The sequence below is a fragment of the Oncorhynchus kisutch genome, linkage group LG12 (genome assembly GCF_002021735.2).
Source record: "Oncorhynchus kisutch isolate 150728-3 linkage group LG12, Okis_V2, whole genome shotgun sequence".
Lineage (NCBI taxonomy): Eukaryota > Metazoa > Chordata > Actinopteri > Salmoniformes > Salmonidae > Oncorhynchus > Oncorhynchus kisutch.
The window spans coordinates 2,114,109-2,135,085 of NC_034185.2; the positions used below are offsets into that span (position 1 = coordinate 2,114,109).

Genomic DNA, 20,977 nt, shown 5'->3' on the forward strand with positions numbered 1-20,977 from the left:
ACAACGCAGCAAAAGTCGAAAGATTTGAACTCTGGCTACAAGTCCCGTCTACGGTGGCGGGTGACTGCAATCACAACCAGGCTCAACGGTATTTACGGCCGTGCTTACATTGAAAACAATGACATCCGGTTTGCCGGATCTACCTCCTACCATCTAAACGCAGCATCACTTCTGCCCTCCCTCCCTCCCTCCCTCCCTCTCATCAGACTGGCCATCAGATGCTGGCCACCAGTCCAATAAAAAGCGATTTATTATGCTCATTCAGCTGTGCCTCACAATACATGTATTTATTTAGCTAGGCAAGTCATTTAAATACAAATTCTTATTTACACTGACCGCCTAACCCGGACGACGCTGGGCCAATTGTGCGCAGCCGTATGGGACTCCCAATCACGGCCGGCTATGATACAGTTTGAAATCGAACCAGTGTCTGTAGTGATACCTCTAGCACTGAGATGCAGTGTCTTAGACCTCTACGCCTCTCGGGAGCCCTAATAGTGTGTGATCATATACCAACATTTTTTTTAACATATTTTCAAAATGTTCTGAAAACAACAACATTGGCAGTGCAATTCAACTACTGCCAATATATATTGGAACTATAGCTTATTTTATAAACATAATTTCTAGTAGGTTAATGTTGCATAAGTTTGTGTTTTTAAGTCATGGTTTAAAAAAACATATGAACTGTAGATCTTGGCTTGCTTTTGGACTCAGAAAGAGCTCTTGACTCAGAATAGGTTGGTGACTACGGGTGTAGATGATTGTTCAAAGCAGTTTTCATACCTTTATTCTCGTGCTTTTGAATGGGTTCTGTACGTGAAATAGCCTGCAGGCTCGAGGCTTTCAATTTGTCACAACGACCCAAGTGAAGCAACTGAAGTCTTGGCCTGACTTTTACAGAAATGAAATACTTTTAATGTAGAAAACATCTGGGCAGATTATTGTCGCAGTTTTGTTTATTTTTGTAATGATAGATTGCTTGAATTTTAATCAGGCTTATATAATTTCACACGAAGAATTCGGTCTGGGGTTTTGACACGGACACTGACAAGAACATTTCCTAAGACCTTGTCATCAAAAATCCCCCTTGCGCGTTCAGTCAGACGTGGTTTTCCAGCTGCAGACGGTTTTATTTTGAGGTTCGGAGGCGCCCTCCTATCCAACCGAAGTCTGTAGTGGAGAGAAGTTTAGCAACTCAGCGCGCTGAGAGAAGCGAGTCCCATTTTCCGTTGGCAGGAGAGCTGAAGCTCACTAGCCGTGCCGAACAGAGCCGAGCAAACAGACAAGAGTCACTCCGGTGGAGGGGACAGGAGAGCAGAGGAGAACTGGCTTGGTGGTCTTGACTCTTTCCCGTGCTCGCTGGCTGTCTGCTAACCCATAGTCTGTTGTGATGCGCATTCCCGTAGATCCCAGTGCCACGCGGAGGTTTAGCCCGCCGTCCAGTAGCCTCCAGCCGCTCCCGGCCAAGATGAACGAGCTCAACACGCCGTCCGGGACCGGTCAGCAGGACAGCACGGTGCCAAGGCTGCGCCTGCAGGAGAACCGCAGCATGGCAGAGATCATAGCGGACCACCCGGCCGAGCTGGTCCGGACTGACAGCCCCAACTTCCTCTGCTCTGTCCTGCCCTCTCACTGGCGCTGCAACAAGACGCTGCCCGTCGCCTTCAAAGTAAATACCACTCTCTTCTAGTACTGTATACTTTGTAATGAATAGAACACTTTCTTTAGGCAGCTGTATTCGTTCTATTGAATATTGAGAGAAAAGGTCTGACTGAATTCCTCTTGGCGTGTGGGTCAAACACATGTATTTATATTTGTATAAAGTATTATTGGCCTTAAATGCGCATTACAAATTATGAGCTTGAATTTCCGTTTCTGCAAGAATTTAGTAGGTCTGCACAATTTGCCGTTGTAGTATTTCAGCAAATTAGATTTAGAGACATAAAGACGTACCGTGCGTCTTTCAGGATATAATTAACAAAGCATGATTGTTTAAAGTTTATAATTGGGAGCAGAGAGGCGCAGAACGGAAACATGATGGATATGTTTCATTAACATGTTGGAAACCTTAGTTCATATGACACAGCTCTGTTATTGTCTCTGTATGAGAGACAGACTGACAGACAGGCTGGTGGAGGGGACATTAGAATCATGCTGTTGTGTCTCTCACCGCCATTAGATATTATTTCCTAATTGTACTTATTGAAATAATTATATTGCTCTCTATTCAAACTAACTTAGAAAATGGGGGACATTTTACCATTGTTCTATTCAATTTTTTACTCTTAATTGTAATTGAATTCGACAACATAATTAAGTGAAATGCATGCAGCTTCCATAATATTACCAGTGGCCTACACTAAATAAACCATGAAATAAGTTTGATAGAAGACATGTACCTATGTACATATGTTTTCCCTCGCAATTCTAAAACGTCATCTATTGGTTGGAAAGTTATATAAATGAATAACGGATGTTGATTTGTAGGCCTAATGCATCACAGACATGACAGGGAGCACCAGTTCTATTACCTTCCATTAAAACAATTCATAGTTGATTTTTGATGTGTACATTTATTGTATTGTGCTTATATGTTTATATTTTTCCTTTTGACATATTGTTGTTGGCAACGCCATCAAAGGCCGATATCAGCTACCGCTGAACACTGTTCAATAAAGGCGGCAGGGTAGCCTAGTGGTTAGAGCGTTGGACTAGTAACTGAAAGGTTGCAAGTTCAAATCCCCGAGCTGACAAGGTACACATCTGTCGTTCTGCCCCTGAACAGGCAGTTAACCCACTGTTCCTAGGCCGTCATTGAAAATAAGAATTTGTTCTTAACTGACTTGCCTGGTTAAATAAAGGTCAAATTAAAAAATTTAAATATGATACTAATATAATTAAAACTGACAGAAGATTCATCTAATCTGCATATTAAATCTGTATATTATATATGTTATTACAGAGATCTACAGCCCTGTCATACTACCCAATCATTAGGTGTTTATAATAACCCTTTGTAGTGTTGGTACTCTACGTTCTAATTGGACCACTTCTCGTGTTATTACACGGAGTTGTTAGTTGTAGTTCCACCGTTGTTATGCAACGTGTTAAGCTGTAGTCATGGTGTCAGATAAAGGATCTGTCCTCCAGCTATCTGGGGACTCAACACGATCAAGGAATGACTCTCTCCCTCTACAGAATGGATTCACTTACATGTCTTGTGTTTTTAAGAGATTCTGAATTTTCTCACAGTAAATTAAGATCATTTTTTTGGATTCATATTTCTAGAACTGAACCTCAGGAATATTTTGTTAGTGAGAAGGTCTCAGCCGCAGCAACTTTTTTTTTTTACTAAGTACAGGTCCTCGTGGAAATATATAACACACGGTCTTATGGAAATATATAACACATGGCCTTATGGAAATATATAACACATGGTCTTATGGAAATATATAACACACGGTCTTATGGAAATATATAACACATGGCCTTATGGAAATATATAACACATGGAAATATATAACACATGGAAATATATAACACATGGTTTTATGGAAATATATAACACATGGTCTTATGGAAATATATAACACATGGAAATATATAACACATGGAAATATGTAAAACATGGAAATATATAACACATGGAAATATGTAAAACATGGAAATATATAACACATGGAAATATATAACACATGGAAATATGTAAAACATGGAAATATATAACACATGGTCTTATGGAAATATATAACACATGGTCTAATGGAATTATATTACACATGGTCTAATGGAATTATATTACACATGGAAATATATAACACATGGTCTTATGGAAATATATAACACATGGTCTTATGGAAATATATAACACATGGAATTATATTACACATGGTCTTATGGAATTATATTACACATGGTCTTATGGAAATATATAACACATGGAAATATATAACACATGGTCTTATGGAAATATATAACACATGGTCTTATGGAAATATATAACACATGGTCTTATGGAAATATATAACACATGGTCTTATGGAAATATATAACACATGGTCTTATGGAAATATATAACACATGGTCTTATGGAAATATATAACACATGGAATTATATTACACATGGTCTTATGGAATTATATTACACATGGTCTTATGGAAATATATAACACATGGAATTATATTACACATGGTCTTATGGAAATATATAACACATGGAATTATATTACACATGGTCTTATGGAAATATATAACACATGGAAATATATTACACATGGTCTTATGGAAATATATAACACATGGAATTATATTACACATGGTCTTATGGAAATATATAACACATGGAATTATATTACACATGGTCTTATGGAAATATATAACACATGGAAGTGATGTAAATATATCACTAGCCACTTTAAACAATGCTACCTTATATAATGTTACTTACCCTACATTATTCATCTAATATGCATACGTATATACTGTACTCTATATCATCGACTGCATCCTTATGTAATACATGTATCACTAGCCACTTTAACTATGCCACTTTGTTTACATACTCATCTCATATGTTATACTGTACTCGATATCATCTACTGTATCTTGCCTATGCTGTTCTGTACCATCACTCATTCATATATCCTTATGTACATATTCTTTATCCCCTTACACTGTGTATAAGACAGTAGTTTTTTGGAATTGTTAGTTAGATTACTTGTTCGTTATTACTGCATTGTCGGAACTAGAAGCACAAGCATTTCGCTACACTCGCATTAACATCTGCTAACCATGTGTATGTGACAAATAAAATTTGATTTGATTTGATTTGAAGTATATAACACATGGAAATATATAACATGGTCTCATGGTGTCACGTTCTGACCTTAGTTCTTTTGTTATGTCTTTGTTTTAGTATGGTCAGGGCGTGAGTTGGGTGGGTTGTCTATGTTCTTTTTTCTATGTTGTGGTTTTGTGTTTGGCCTGGTATGGTTCTCATTCAGAGGCAGGTGTCGTTAGGTGTCTCTGATTGAGAATCATACTTAGGTAGCCTTTTCCCACCTGTGTTTTGTGGGTGATTATTTTCTGTTCTGCATTTTGCTTCACCGTTCAGGACTGTTCGTTTTGTCGTTTTATTGTTTTTGTTCAGTGTTCAGTATTGTTATTAAAACAATATGGACACTTACCACGCTGCGCATTGGTCCTCCTCTTCTTCCACCCACGACGAGCGTTACACATGGAAATATATAACACATGATATTATGGTCTTATGGAAATATATAACACATGGAAATATATAACACATGGAAATATATAACACATGGTCTTATGGAAATATATAACACATGGAAATATATAACACATGGAAATATATAACACATGGAAATATATAACACATGATATTATGGTCTTATGGAAATATAAAACACATGATATTATGGTCTTATGGAAATATATAACACATGATATTATGGTCTTATGGAAATATATAACACATGGAAATATATAACACATGGAAATATGTAACACATGGAAATATGTAACACATGGAAATATGTAACACATGGAAATATATAACACATTATATTATGGTCTTATGGAAATATAAAACACATGATATTATGGTCTTATGGAAATATATAACACATGATATTATGGTCTTATGGAAATATATAACACATGGAAATATATAACACATGGAAATATATAACACATGGAAATATGTAACACATGGAAATATGTAACACATGGAAATATGTAACACATGGAAATATATAACACATGTGTAACGACGTTCGTCTGTAGAAGGAGAAGCGGACCAAAATGCAGCGTGGTTGTTACTCATGTTCTTTAATGGAAAGTGAACGATACATGAAATAACTTAAATCTACAAGACAACAAACGGAACGTGAAAACATATACAGCCTATCTTGTGACAACAAACACAGAGACAGGAACAATCACCCACAAAACACTCAAAGAATATGGCTGCCTAAATATGGTTCCCAATCAGAGACAACGATAATCACCTGACTCTGATTAAGAACTGCCTCAGGCAACCATAGACTTTCCTAGACAACCCTACTCAGCCACAATCCCAATACCTACTAAAACCCCAATACAAAAACACACCACAAAATAAACCCATGTCACACCCTGGCCTGACCAAATAAAGAAAGAAAACACAAAATACTAAGACCCAGGCGTGACAGAACCCCCCCCCCCCCCACCCAAGGTGTGGACTCCCGGCCGCACACCTAAACCCATAGGGGAGGGTCCGGGTGGGCGTCTGTCCATGGTGGCGGCTCCGGCTCGGGACGTGGACCCCACTCCAACCAAGTCTTAGCCCCCCCTTTGATTGGCGACCCTCGCCGCCGACCTTGGCCTAATAACCCTCACCAAGGACCCCACTGGACTGAGGGGCAGCTCAGGACTGAGGGGAAGCTCGGGACTGAGGGGAAGCTCGGGACTGAGGGGAAGCTCGGGACTGAGGGGAAGCTCGGGACTGAGGGGACTCTCGGGACTGAGGGGTAGCTCGGGACTGAGGGGTAGCTCAGCACTGAGGGAAAGCTCAGCACTGAGAGGAAGCCCAGCACTGAGAGGAAGCTCAGCACTGAGAGGAAGCCCAGCACTGAGAGGAAGCTCAGCACTGAGAGGAAGCTCAGCACTGAGAGGAAGCTCAGGCAGGTAGTTGGCTCTGGCGGATTCTTGCAGACTGACAGCTCTGGATCCCCATTATGGATCCCCATTAGTTCCTGTCAAGGCAGCAGCTACTCTTCCTGGGGTTTATTATTGATCCCCATTAGTTCCTGTCAAGGCAGCAGCTACTTTTCCTGGGGTTTATTATGGATCCCCATTAGTTCCTGCCAAGGCAGCAGGTACTCTTCCTGGGGTTTATTATGGATCCCCATTAGTTCCTGCCAAGGCAGCAGGTACTCTTCCTGGGGTTTATTATGGATCCCCATTAGTTCCTGCAGCAGCTACTCTTCCTGGGGTTTATTATGGATCCCCATTAGTTCCTGTCAAGGCAGCAGCTACTCTTCCTGGGGTTTATTATGGATCCCCATTAGTTCCTGCAGCAGCTACTCTTCCTGGGGTTTATTATGGATCCCCATTAGTTCCTGCAGCAGCTACTCTTCCTGGGGTTTATTATGGATCCCCATTAGTTCCTGCAGCAGCTACTCTTCCTGGGGTTTATTATGGATCCCCATTAGTTCCTGTCAAGGCAGCAGCTACTCTTCCTGGGGTTTATTATGGATCCCCATTAGTTCCTGCAGCAGCTACTCTTCCTGGTGTCCAGCAACATTAAGGCGGTTACACATATAATGTTACCATACATTCATAACAGATTTCACAACATATTAAAATGTATTTATATAGCCCTTCTTACATCAGCTGATATATCAAAGTGCTCTACAGAAACCCAGCCTAAAACCCCAAACAGCAAGCAATGCAGGTGTAGAAGCACGATGGCTTGGAAAAACTCCCTAGAAAGGCCAAAACCTAGAAAGAATCCTAGAGTGGAACCAGGCTATGAGGGTATTAAGTGTGTGCCCTCTGGCCTCTACTCTACTACCACATATCTTCAACCAGAATCCATATGTACATGCATGTATAGTGCGTATGTTATTGTGTGTTTGTATGCATGTGTCTTTGTCTATGTTTGTGTCTTGTCACAGTCCCTGCTGTTCCATAAGGTGTATTTTTATCAGTTTTTTAAATCTAATTTTAGTGAATCCCTCTGCCTGTTAGTTTATTAAGGTTTTGTAGTTTAGGGAACTCAGCCCTCTGCCTGTTAGTTTATTAAGGTTTTGTAGTTTAGTGAACTCAGCCCTCTGCCTGTTAGTTTATTAAGGTTTTGTAGATTAGTGTACTCAGCCCTCTGCCTGTTAGTTTATTAAGGTTTTGTAGTTTAGTGAACTCAGCCCTCTGCCTGTTAGTTTATTAAGGTTTTGTAGTTTAGTGAACTCAGCCCTCTGCCTGTTAGTTAATTAAGGTTTTGTAGTTTAGGGAACTCAGCCCTCTGCCTGTTAGTTTATTAAGGTTTTCTAGTTTAGTGAACTCAGCCCTCTGCCTGTTAGTTTACTAGGGTTGGCCATAAAACAGGAATGTCTTGCAACCCAACGGTTGCATGTCCAAATCTCATTATTGACAACTTTACAATTTGATCAACTATGCAACTGCTTACCACTTTTAGCTACTTTTATTAATCTACTTAGCATATTAGCTAACCCTTCCCCTAACCTTAACCCTTTTAGCTAAGTACTAATCTTAGCCCTAACCTAAACCCTAACCCCTAGAGCTACAGTTAGCCAGTTAGCTAATGTTAGCATTAGCCACCTAGCCACCTAGCTAGCGTTAGCCACAACAAATTGTAATTTGTAACATATCATTCAAAATGGATGATGGACATCCACACATACCGGCAGGTAGCAGTTAATCCACTGTTCCTAGACCAGTTAACCCACTGTTCCTAGACCAGTTCACCCACTGTTCCTAGACCAGTTAACCCACTGTTCCTAGACCAGTTAATCCACTGTTCCTAGACCAGTTAACCCACTGTTCCTAGACCAGTTAACCCACTGTTCCTAGACCAGTTAACCCACTGTTCCTAGACCAGTTAACCCACGGTTCCTAGACCAGTTAACCCACTGTTCCTAGACCAGTTAACCCACTGTTCCAGTTAACCCACTGTTCCTAGACCAGTTAACCCACTGTTCCTAGACCAGTTAACCCACTGTTCCTAGACCAGTTAACCCACTGTTCCTAGACCAGTTAACCCACTGTTCCTAGACCAGTTCACCCACTGTTCCTAGACCAGTTAACCCACTGTTCCTAGACCAGTTAATCCACTGTTCCTAGACCAGTTAACCCACTGTTCCAAGACCACTTAACCCACTGTTCCTAGACCAGTTAACCCACTGTTCCTAGACCAGTTACCCCACTGTTCCTAGACCTGTTAACCCACTGTTCCTAGACCAGTTAATCCACTATTCCTAGGCCAGTTAATCCACTGTTCCTAGACCAGTTAATCCACTGTTCCTAGGCCAGTTAACCCACTGTTCCTAGACCAGTTAACCCACTGTTCCTAGACCAGTTAACCCACTGTTCCAGTTAATCCACGGTTCCTAGACCAGTAAACCCACTGTTCCTAGACCAGTTAACCCACTGTTCCAGTTAATTCACGGTTCCTAGACCAGTTAACCCACTGTTCCTAGACCAGTTAACCCACTGTTCCTAGACGAGTTAACCCACTGATCCTAGACCAGTTATCCCACTGTTCCTAGACCAGTTAACCCACTGTTCCTAGGCCAGTTAACCCACTGTTCCTAGACCAGTTAATCCACTGTTCCTAGGCCAGTTAACCCACTGTTCCTAGACCAGTTAACCCCTTGTTCCTAGACCAGTTAACCCACTGTTCCTAGACCAGTTAACCCACTGTTCCTAGACCAGTTAATCCACTGTTCCAGTTAACCCACTATTCCTAGACCAGTTAACCCACTGTCCCTAGACCAGTTAACCCACTGTTCCTAGACCAGTTAACCCACTGTTCCTAGACCAGTTAACCCACTGTTCCTAGACCAGTTAACCCACTGTTCCAGTTAACCCACTGTTCCTAGACCAGTTAACCCACTGTTCCTAGACCAGTTAACCCACTGTTCCTAGACCAGTTAATCCACTGTTCCTAGACCAGTTAACCCACTGTTCCACTGATCCTAGACCAGTTAACCCACTGTCCCTAGACCAGTTAACCCACTGTTCCTAGACCAGGTAACCCACTGTTCCTAGACCAGTTAACCCACTGTTCCTAGACCAGTTAACCCACTGTTCCTAGACCAGTTAACCCACTGTTCCTAGGCCAGTTAACCCACTGTTCCTAGACCAGTTAATCCACTGTTCCTAGGCCAGTTAACCCACTGTTCCTAGACCAGTTAACCCACTGTTCCTAGACCAGTTAACCCACTGTTCCTAGACCAGTTAACCCCCTGTTCCTAGACCAGTTAACCCACTGTTCCTAGACCAGTTAACCCACTGTTCCTAGACCAGTTAACCCACTGTTCCTAGACCAGTTAATCCACTGTTCCTAGACCAGTTAACCCACTGTTCCTAGACCAGTTAATCCACTGTTCCTAGACCAGTTAACCCACTGTCCCTAGACAAGTTAACCCACTGTTCCTAGACCAGTTAACCCACTGTTCCTAGACCAGTTAACCCATTGTTCCTAGACCAGTTAACCCACTGTTCCTAGACCAGTTAATCCACTGTTCCTAGACCAGTTAACCCACTGTTCCACTTTTCCTAGACCAGTTAACCCACTGTCCCTAGACAAATTAACCCACTGTTCCTAGACCAGTTAACCCACTGTTCCTAGACCAGTTAACCCACTGTTCCTAGACCAGTTAACCCACTGTTCCAGTTAACCCACTGTTCCTAGACCAGTTAACCCACTGTTCCACTTTTCCTAGACCAGTTAACCCACTGTTCCTAGGCTATCATTGAAAATAAGAATTTCTTCTTAACAGACTTGCCTAGTGAAATAAATACCATATGAAATGTAACAAATCAAACTGAATGGAGTGTCTTGGCTTTACATACAGAATGATAGGAAATGCTCTGAGACTGTGTTGAGAAGGAAGTAATTCTAGTTTGAATTCCATTTTAGCTGGGTCCTGACCATTTAATAGTGTCAGTATGATCAAATGGCTGAGGTGGTTTGAATAGGGTTGAACAATACCGGAAAACCTGCAAGGAATTTCACAAAATTAGGTCTGAAGTTGATTTGAGTCCGTTCTCCTCCTCCTCTCGCCTCCTTCACTCTCTTCATCGATCCTTTCTTCCTCTTCTCCTCCTCCTCCTCCTCCTTCCCAGGTTGTGGCATTGGGAGAGGTGACTGATGGGACGGTCGTCACAGTGATGGCAGGGAACGATGAGAACTACTCGGCGGAGCTGCGGAACGCATCTGGGGTGCTGAAGAACCAGGTGGCTCGCTTCAACGACCTGCGCTTCGTGGGCCGCAGTGGACGGGGTCAGTGTCTATATTACCTAGATCAGTATCTATGTCTCTATATCTATGTTATTACGGCCCGAGCTTCTTAGGATGCAGATCGTTTCAAACTGAATTTGAAATTGGGTTTTTATTTGGATCATGGTGACATTAATTCCATGCTTCTGCTAGTATTCCAATGCCTCTGCTCTCCTCTGGGTATAGGGCACCCCTCAGCAGGAAAAACAAAACTAGACAAGAATTTGTGCCAGGTGTGATATCCCTCCTAAATAGCTCGGGCTAATGTTCCTATCGACTCCATAAGGCCAGCAGGCTTTTTCTTTCTTTATTATAATTATTATTCTATTTTTATTTTGTATTATTGGTATGTGACTGATATGAAAGTTTTACTGTCCATTTCTGCTGTTGCATTTAAACACCACTTTAATGTGTCCATGACACTGCAACAACATGTCCCCATGTCCCCTTTAATGTGTCCATGACACTGCAACAACATGTCCCCATGTCCCCTTTAATGTGTCCATGACACTGCAACAACATGTCCCCATGTCCCCTTTAATGTGTCCATGACACTGCAACAACATGTCCCCATGTCCCCTTTAATGTGTCCATGACACTGCAACAACATGTCCCCATGTCCCCTTTAATGTGTCCATGACACTGCAACAACATGTCCCCATGTCCCCTTTAATGTGTCCATGACACTGCAACAACATGTCCCCATGTCCCCTTTAATGTGTCCATGACACTGCAACAACATGTCCCCATGTCCCCTTTAATGTGTCCATGACACTGCAACAACATGTCCCCATGTCCCCTTTAATGTGTCCATGACACTGCAACAACATGTCCCCATGTCCCCTTTAATGTGTCCATGACACTGCAACAACATGTCCCCATGTCCCCTTTAATGTGTCCATGACACTGCAACAACATGTCCCCATGTCCCCTTTAATGTGTCCATGACACTGCAACAACATGTCCCCATGTCCCCTTTAATGTGTCCATGACACTGCAACAACATGTCCCCATGTCCCCTTTAATGTGTCCATGACACTGCAACAACATGTCCCCATGTCCCCTTTAATGTGTCCATGACACTGCAACAACATGTCCCCATGTCCCCTTTAATGTGTCCATGACACTGCAACAACATGTCCCCATGTCCCCTTTAATGTGTCCATGACACTGCAACAACATGTCCCCATGTCCCCTTTAATGTGTCCATGACACTGCAACAACATGTCCCCATGGGGACAATAAAGTCAGTAAGTCAGGGAGAAGACTTAATAACCTTAAGGTGCTGGACCTGGTGAATCACAGAGAGCTTGGGGTCATAACTGATGCAAGACCATTCACCCATTGCTGTGAACTATATAACATGGTGGAGTGGCCCTCCTTCCTCCCAGAACACACGGGTACATATTTGTGTACAAGGCAGTGCTTGGCCTCTTCCGTACATAATGTATCTTTCCTACTCACTAACAACATCACAATCCTACAGCCTCCACTCTGCCAGTGCTCTCATTCACAGGTCCTAGGGCAAGGACTGAAATGGGGAAACAATCATTCTCCTACAACGCTCCTTGGTCTTGGAACAAACTAAAACATACTTTCAAACCTGAGGAGAGGGTGTCTCTGTCTGAGTTGATAGAAGACAATATAATTGAACGTTGTGATTGTTTTTAATGTTTTGTATTGAAGTATTGTGTTCTTGTGTTATGTGTACACACTGACGACTTCCTGCTGACCTCTTGACAGGTCCCCTTCCAAAAAAAGGTTTCTAACGTCAAGGTTTCTAACCGTACACCGTACTGGCCTCTTGACAGGTCTTCTTCTGGTTAAATAACTGAACTTAGTGTCTATATTTCTATATCTAATACCTCTACATTATAAAAGAGGTCAGTGTCTATATATCTATACTATTAAAGAGGTCAGTGTCTATATCTCTATATCTATACCTCTATATTATTAAAGAGGTCAGTGTCTGTCTCTATATCTTTACCTCTATATTAGTGAAGAGGTCAATGTCTGTCTCTATATCTTTACCTCTATATTAGTGAAGAGGTCAGTGTCTGTCTCTATATCTTTACCTCTATATTAGTGAAGAGGTCAGCATCAATCTCTATATCTATACCTCTATACTATTAAAGAGGTCAGTGTCTATATCTCTATACCTATACCGCTATATTCATAAAGAGGTCAGTCTCTATCTCTATATCTATACCTCTATATTAGTAAAGAGGTCAGTGTCTATATCTATATATCTATGCATCTATATTATTAAAGAGGTTGTTGTCTATCTCTATATCTATAACTCTATATTATTAAAGAGGTCAGTGTCTATCTCTATATCTATACCTCTACATTATTAATGAGTTTATTGTCTATATCTCTATATTTCTACCTCTCATTATTAAAGAGGTTATTGTCTATATCTCTATATATCTATACCTCTTATTAAATAGGTTATTGTCCATATCTCTATATCTATACCTCTACATTATTAAAGAGGTTATTGTCTATATCTCTATATATATATCTCTACATTATTAAAGAGGTTATTGTCTATATCTCTATATCTATACCTCTACATTATTAAAGAGGTTATTGTCTACATCTCTATATATCTACCTCTACATTATTAAAGAGGTTATTGTCTATATCTCCATATATCTACCTCTATAATATTAAAGAGGTCGGTCTCTATCTCTATAGCTATATCTCTATATTAGTAAAGAGATCAGTGTCTATACCACTATATCTATACCTCTATATAAGTAAGGAGGTCAGTGTCTATGTCTCTACATCTATACCTCTATATTAGTAAGGAGGTCAGTGTCTATGTCTATATATCTATACCTTTATATTAGTAAAGAGGTCAGTGTCTATGTCTCTACATCTATACCCTCTATATTATTAGAGGTTATTGTCTATATCTCTATATTTCTACCTCTACATTATTAAAAAGGTTATTGTATATATCTCTATATTTCTACCTCTACATTATTAAAAAGGTTATTGTCTATATCTATATATATCTATACCTCTACATTATTAATGAGGTTATTGTCTACATCTCCATATCTATACCTCTATATTATTAAAGAGGTTATTGTCTACATCTCTATATATCTGCCTCTATATTAATTAATGAGGTCAGTGTCTATGTCTCTATAGCTATATCTCTACATTATTAAAGAGGTTATTGTCTATATCTCTATAACTATACCTCTACATTATTAAAGATGGTAATTGTATATATCTCTATATATCTACCTCTACATTATTAAATAGGTTATTGTCTACATCTCTATATATCTACCTCTATATTATTAAAGATGTTATTGTCTACATCTCTATATATCTACCTCTATATTAATTAAGATGTTATTGTCTTTATCTCTATATCTCTATATAACTATAACTCTACATTATTAAAGAGGTTATTGTCTATATATCTGTACCTCTATATTAGTAGAGGTCAGTGTCTATGTCTCTACATCTATACCTCTATATTAGTAAAGAGGTCAGTGTCTATGTCTCTATATCTATACCTCTATATTAGTAAAGAGGTCAGTGTCTATGTCTCTACATCTATACCTCTATATTAGTAAAGAGGTCAGTGTCTATGTCTCTACATCTATACCTCTATATTATTACAGAGGTTATTGTCTATATCTCTACATCTATACCTCTATATTATTAAAGAGGCTATTGTCTATATCTCTATATCTATACCTCTATATTAGTAAAGAGGTCAGTGTCTATGTCTCTACATCTATACCTCTACATTATTAAATATGTTATTGTCTATATCTATATATCTATACCTCTATATTATTAAAGAGGCTATTGTCTATATCCAGGGGTGAAAGTACATTTCTTCCCAGAATGGGACCTCCTATGTGTGCATGTGCACCCCAAAAAATGTACAGTCTGGACGTTCTGGCGCCCCAGGCGAGACAAAAAAATTGCCACATCGCTCCTTTCCCTGCTAAACTAGAACAGTGTATGTATAGCAGGGATCTGCAATAGGTTTGGCTGCGGGCCAATTCTTTCCTCAGCTAATAGTCGGCAGAATAGAACACAATAGCAGCCCATTCATATGCCTATGCTACAAATGAAACAGCATGTTTAACACACCTGGTTAGTAGGTTATATAATCCGTTTAATATGGAGGTTAATGTCTATACCATATCCTAATATTTTAAACTGATCAAATCCACCAATGTCTCTATTAAATTAGTTTGTCATATTATTATTATTATATTATTTGTGCGGCTGATTGTTGAAAAACAGCTTTACAATAAAGAGAAAATGTTGCTCTGAACAATATCTACCAAGAAAAGTGTATAATGAAGGTAGTTTGAGTTTAGACTGAGAAACAGGCCTCCTTTACCATTCTCCCAATGTCAAACCACGGTGTCTGCAACCAAATGGTGGCTGTTTTCAAAGAAATATTACACACATTATCCTTATTATAATATTCATATATTATATTATAATTTTAGTTATATTATATCATAAATATTTGATTTATAATATAATATTATAAATATTATCCTTATTATAATATTAATAGGTACAAATCTGTCGTTCTGCCCCTGAACAGGCAGTTAACCCACTGTTCTCAGGCCGTCATTGAAAATAAGAATTTGTTCTTAACTGACTTGCCTGGTTAAATAAAGGTAAAATAAAAAAATAAAAATATATACATCATTGTAATTGTATAACATTATAAATATTATCCTTATTATTCTAAGCATGGCACTTTCTAAAGTGACCTTTGCCCCCAGAGGACTCGAACCGACGTAATTAATAGGAACAGAATAGCAGAGTCCAATTTTGAATCTCCTCGAAGGCCGCAGCTCATCTTCAGCAGGTCATGGAGAGGAATCAATATATCCTCATATGCATCAGATGTGTTTTTTATGGGAGTTTTAAAGATTTTAAAGAATGCTTTATATTACCTGGATCATTATTATATATTTAATATAAAGCTAACAATGGGTATCCTTTAGCCATTTTCTTTAACAAAGGGTATGGCATACCCTCACTCAATTTGAGCCCTGGTGTTATTCAAATCCACCAAGCCCATCCTAGACACAGAGGTATATAAGAAGGGCATGGTGACGGTATTGGAGGATTTGACTATACTGATAAATCTATGGACAGAATGATTGCTTCTGTCAAAACTCTTATTTTTGTTTTTATAGGGAAGAAATAGGCTCCAACAATGTCCTCTGTTGTAGTGAAGGCAAATTAAAAAAGAAGACAATTGTTGAAATGAAATACTTTCAGCACCATTTGCTGTCCACATCTGTGTGATTATGCCGCCGTTGCTCCAAAGATGATGTCTCCCCGCGTTGCCTTTATAGTGGATTTTCTCCTGCACTCTCTCTCCTCATTAATACAATAATGATTTTAAAAGTCTGTTTCATGACATTGTAATACATTTGGTCTCCAGTTTATGGGCTACAGAAAAACATCATAGAGTACTTATTTTCCTACCGTAGGATACATAACGTCTGGGGAGGCGCCCTGAGGAGGCGCGCTGGGGAGGCACGCTGGGGAGGCACCCTGGGGAGGCACCCTGGGGAGATGCCCTGGGGAGGCACCCTGGGGAGGCACCCTGGGGAGGCGCCCTGGGGAGGCGCGCTGGGGAGGCGCCCTGGGGAGATGCCCTGGGGAGGCACCCTGGGGAGGCACCCTGGGGAGGCACGCTGTGGAGGCACGCTGGGGAGGCGTGCTGGGGAGTCGCCCTGGGGAGGCACCCTGGGGAGGCACGCTGTGGAGTCACGCTGGGGAGGCGCCCTGGGGAGGCACCCTGGGCGTGGACATGCTACATATTTTACGTCCCTGCCACTGGGTGAGAGAAGTTATCATTGTTTTTGGGCAGAATAATGTGAGGTGTTATGTGTTCTTGAAGGTGCATCTTGGTCAGTTTAGCTCAGAAGATTTCTCCCTGGTCAAACTTCAACTTTAGGTGGCTGCCTAATCCTGCCTCATGGGCAGCCGGCCCTGAGGCATAATCATATAATTATATTTACAATTATATTTGCAATTACAATTAATTCAATAGCATCTCTGTGGGCCTAGTCATTTGTCATTAAACTTTTCAAAAGTGTTACCTTTTGTTTTGACATAAACACAACCAGTCGTAATGTTTACATCTGATTGTCAAACAACATTTCAAAGGGATCCTTCACCAGGCTACCAGCTACCAGCTACCAGCCCATGTTCATCCACTTGCAACAGCCTCCAAACAGTGGTGAAATGGAAAGAGACATTCTGTCACACACCAAGCGTCATGACATTGTTTATTGTTTTCAGGGCAGAAATCATGCCTCCACAGGTGTTCTCGCGCATCTCAGTTTCAGACAATCATCTCTGCCTTGTTAAAATGTCAGTGTTCTTGTCAAACCACATCCCATTTTGGAGTGTAATGTATACTACCTGTTTTCAAGCCCATTGGCTTATTTTTCATGCTTCTGACATGCGGTAATGATTCGTAGTGGTGTAATGATTCATAGTGGTGTAATGATTCGTAGTGGTGTAATGATTCATAGTGGTGTAATGATTCATAGTGGTGCAATGATTCAGAGTGGTGTAATGATTCATAGTGGTGTAATGATACATAGTGTTGTAATGATTCATAGTGGTGTAATGATTCATATGTAGTGTACTGATTCATAGTGGTGTAATGATTCATGAGTGGTGTACTGATTCATAGTGGTGTAATGATTCATGAGTGGTGTAATGATACGTAGTGGTGTAATGATTCATAGTGGTGTAATGATTCATAGTGGTGTAATGATTCATAGTGGTGTAATGATTCATAGTGGTGTAATGATTCATGGTGGTGTAATGATTCATAGTGGTGTAATGATACGTAGTGTTCTAATGATTCATAGTGGTGTACTGATTCATGGTGGTGTAATGATATGTAGTGGTGTAATGATTCATAGTGGTGTAATGATTCATAGTGGTGTAATGATTCATAGTGGTGTAATGATTCATGGTGGTGTAATGATTCATAGTGGTGTAATGATACGTAGTGTTCTAATGATTCATAGTGGTGTACTGATTCATGGTGGTGTAATGATATGTAGTGGTGTAATGATTCATAGTGGTGTAATGATTCATAGTGGTGTAATGATTCATAGTGGTGTAATGATTCATGGTGGTGTAATGATTCATAGTGGTGTAATGATTCATAGTGGTGTAATGATTCTGTCGCGCCCTAACCTTAGTTATCTTAGTTTTCTTTATTATTTGGTTAGGTCAGGGTGGGACAAGGTGGCTTGTGTTGGTTTTGTATTGTCTAAGTTGTTTTTTTATGTTTATGGTTTACCTGATCTAGTTGTTTATATGTCTATGGTTGCCTAGATGGGTTCTCAATCAGAGGCAGCTGTTTATCGTTGTCTCTGATTGGGGACCATATTTAGGTAGCCATATTCCTTGGATAGTTTGTGGGTTGTTATTCTATGTTTAGTTGCCTGTTCTGAGCCATATTGGTTCACGGTTCGTTTTGTTGTTTTGTTTAGTTCTGTTCAGTGTTCTCTCTTTAATTAAAGAGTTATGTTCGCTTACCACGCTGCGCCTTGGTCTCCTCACTATGACAACCGTGACAGATTCATAGTGGTGTAATGGTTCAGTGGTGTAATGATTCACCGTGGTGTAATATCCTACAGTTTCCTGGACCTTTTATTTTAATTATTGTGATAGGCTCATGTTTGACAGGTACCGGGTACACCAGGTGCACCCAAGACAGTACAAATTGTAAAATGTCTATATATTCATATCTATCAATTCTATCTACATTTGATTATCTTTGATGTGAATTGCAAAATAATATTTAGATTTTTAGGATTACTGAAATATTTTTATATTAGTCATCAGTAATACTACTGGAATAAACCAGCGAGGTATTAGCTACAGTGCCTTGTGAAAGTATTCGGCCCCCTTGAACTTTGCGACCTTTTGCCACATTTCAGGCTTCAAACATAAAGATATAAAACTGTATTCTTTTGTGAAGAATCAACAACAAGTGGGACACAATCATGAAGTGGAACGACATTTATTGGATATTTCTAACTTTTTTAACAAATCAAAAACTGAAAAATTGTGCGTGCAAAATTATTCAGCCCCCTTAAGTTAATACTTTGTAGCGCCACCTTTTGCTGCGATTACAGCTGTAAGTCGCTTGGGGTATGTCTCTATCAGTTTTGCACAGTTTGAAATATCCAATAAATGTCGTTCCACTTCATGATTGTGTCCCACTTGTTGTTGATTCTTCACAAAAAAATACAGTTTTATATCTTTATGTTTGAAGCCTGAAATGTGGCAAAAGGTCGCAAAGTTCAAGGGGGACGAATACTTTCGCAAGACACTGTACATTTAGAGTACATAAAGAGGCAACCAGCCCATTTAAGCTAACATATACCCAAATAATACATTATTGCATGAAATTACTTTAGAAAGGGGCAGAAGTCAAGTATGTTCTCTTTCCCCTTCCTGTTTGCATTGGCAATTCAACTGCTTGCAACAAGATTTAGACAGGACCCAAACATAACAGACAGGACAGGGATGTCCTCTTACCCCCCTAATGTTTGTACTGGCAATTGTACCGCTTGCAGAAAGAATTAGATGACACCCAAACATAACAGGCATCAGTATTGGTAAACATGAATATAAAATAAACTTATTTGCAGATGATATCTTGATATGGGGCGGCAGGGTAGCCTAGTGGTTAGAGTGGAGAGGTGGCAGGGTAGCCTAGTGGTTAGAGTGGAGGGGTGGCAGGGTAGCCTAGTGGTTAGAGTGGAGGGGCGGCAGGGTAGCCTAGTAATTAGTTAATTATTATCTTGATATACCAATATTGAAATCTCAATGGCCCCTTTGCTAAAAATATTTTAAAAATAGTCAAAAATCTCAGTATATAAAATGAATGTGGGATTTTTTTTAAATAATGGCAATAGGAAAAAGAAAAAGAATATCAGATACGAGGTAAGACCCTAACCCCTGATCAGATAAAATGCTATTTCATGAACAACAGACTTTCAGCACGCTTATAGGGAAGGACAACGGACGGTGTTCTTTAGTGGAAGTGGAAGTACCGACGCTGGAGTAGACAAGCAGGTACGGGGAGTCAAACATTTAATCAGAACAGACATGGAACAAGACAGGGACAGCGTCAGCACACGGGTATACAAGGACACATGACAACCAATGCTGAAGCTGGGATCAGAATGGGGGAACAGACAGACATAGTCGAGGTAATGACAGAGGTGATTGAGTCCAGGTGAGTCCAATAATCGCTGATGAGTGTGACGGGGGAAGGCAGGTGTGTGTAATGATGGTGGCAGGAGTGAGTAATGCTGGGGAGCCTGGCGCCCGAAGAGCGGCAGCAGGCGTGAAAGTGCCACCCCTCTAGGGGCGCCACCCGGCGTCCCACCTCGGCAAACCTGACTGGCCAGCCGAGGCATGGGTGCTGGACAAGCAGACTGGGCGTGAAACCCCGACAAACCCGGGAGAGGGGTGAGCGTGAGGGCCTGTCGATCCTGCTGAGGCGTGGGAACCTGATGATCCAGCAGAGGCGTAGCAGCCTGAAGAGCCAGGCTGGGAGTAAAATCCTGATGATCCGGCTGAGGCCTGGCATGGGATGGGTGCCTTCTGAGCCAGCCAGGGCAAGAAACCTTCTTCTGCGTTCTGTATAGTTGTCTAATGTTGGTGGGGCGTATTAACCATCCCTTTAAGGGCTTTCTGTATAGTTGTCTAATGTTGGTGGGGCGTATTAACCATCCCTTTAAGGGCTTTCTGTATAGTTGTCTAATGTTGGTGGGGCGTATTAACCATCCCTTTAAGGGCTTTCTGTATAGTTGTCTAATGTTGGTGGGGCGTATTAACCATCCCTTTAAGGCCGTTCTGTATAGTTGTCTAATGTTGGTGGGGCGTATTAACCAT

General features: G+C 40.5%; 1 protein-coding gene across 1 annotated transcript in view; it reads left to right on the forward strand.

The window, feature by feature from the left end:
• The first annotated feature begins 1,393 nt into the window (after positions 1–1,393).
• Positions 1,394–20,977, forward strand: part of runx2b (RUNX family transcription factor 2b) — a 124,132-nt gene continuing 104,548 nt past the window's right edge. Inside the window, exons 1-2 of the mRNA XM_031836724.1 lie at positions 1,394–1,672; positions 10,873–11,029. Coding sequence (XP_031692584.1) covers positions 1,394–1,672; positions 10,873–11,029 — 436 coding nt within the window. The remainder of the gene's footprint in view (positions 1,673–10,872; positions 11,030–20,977) is intronic.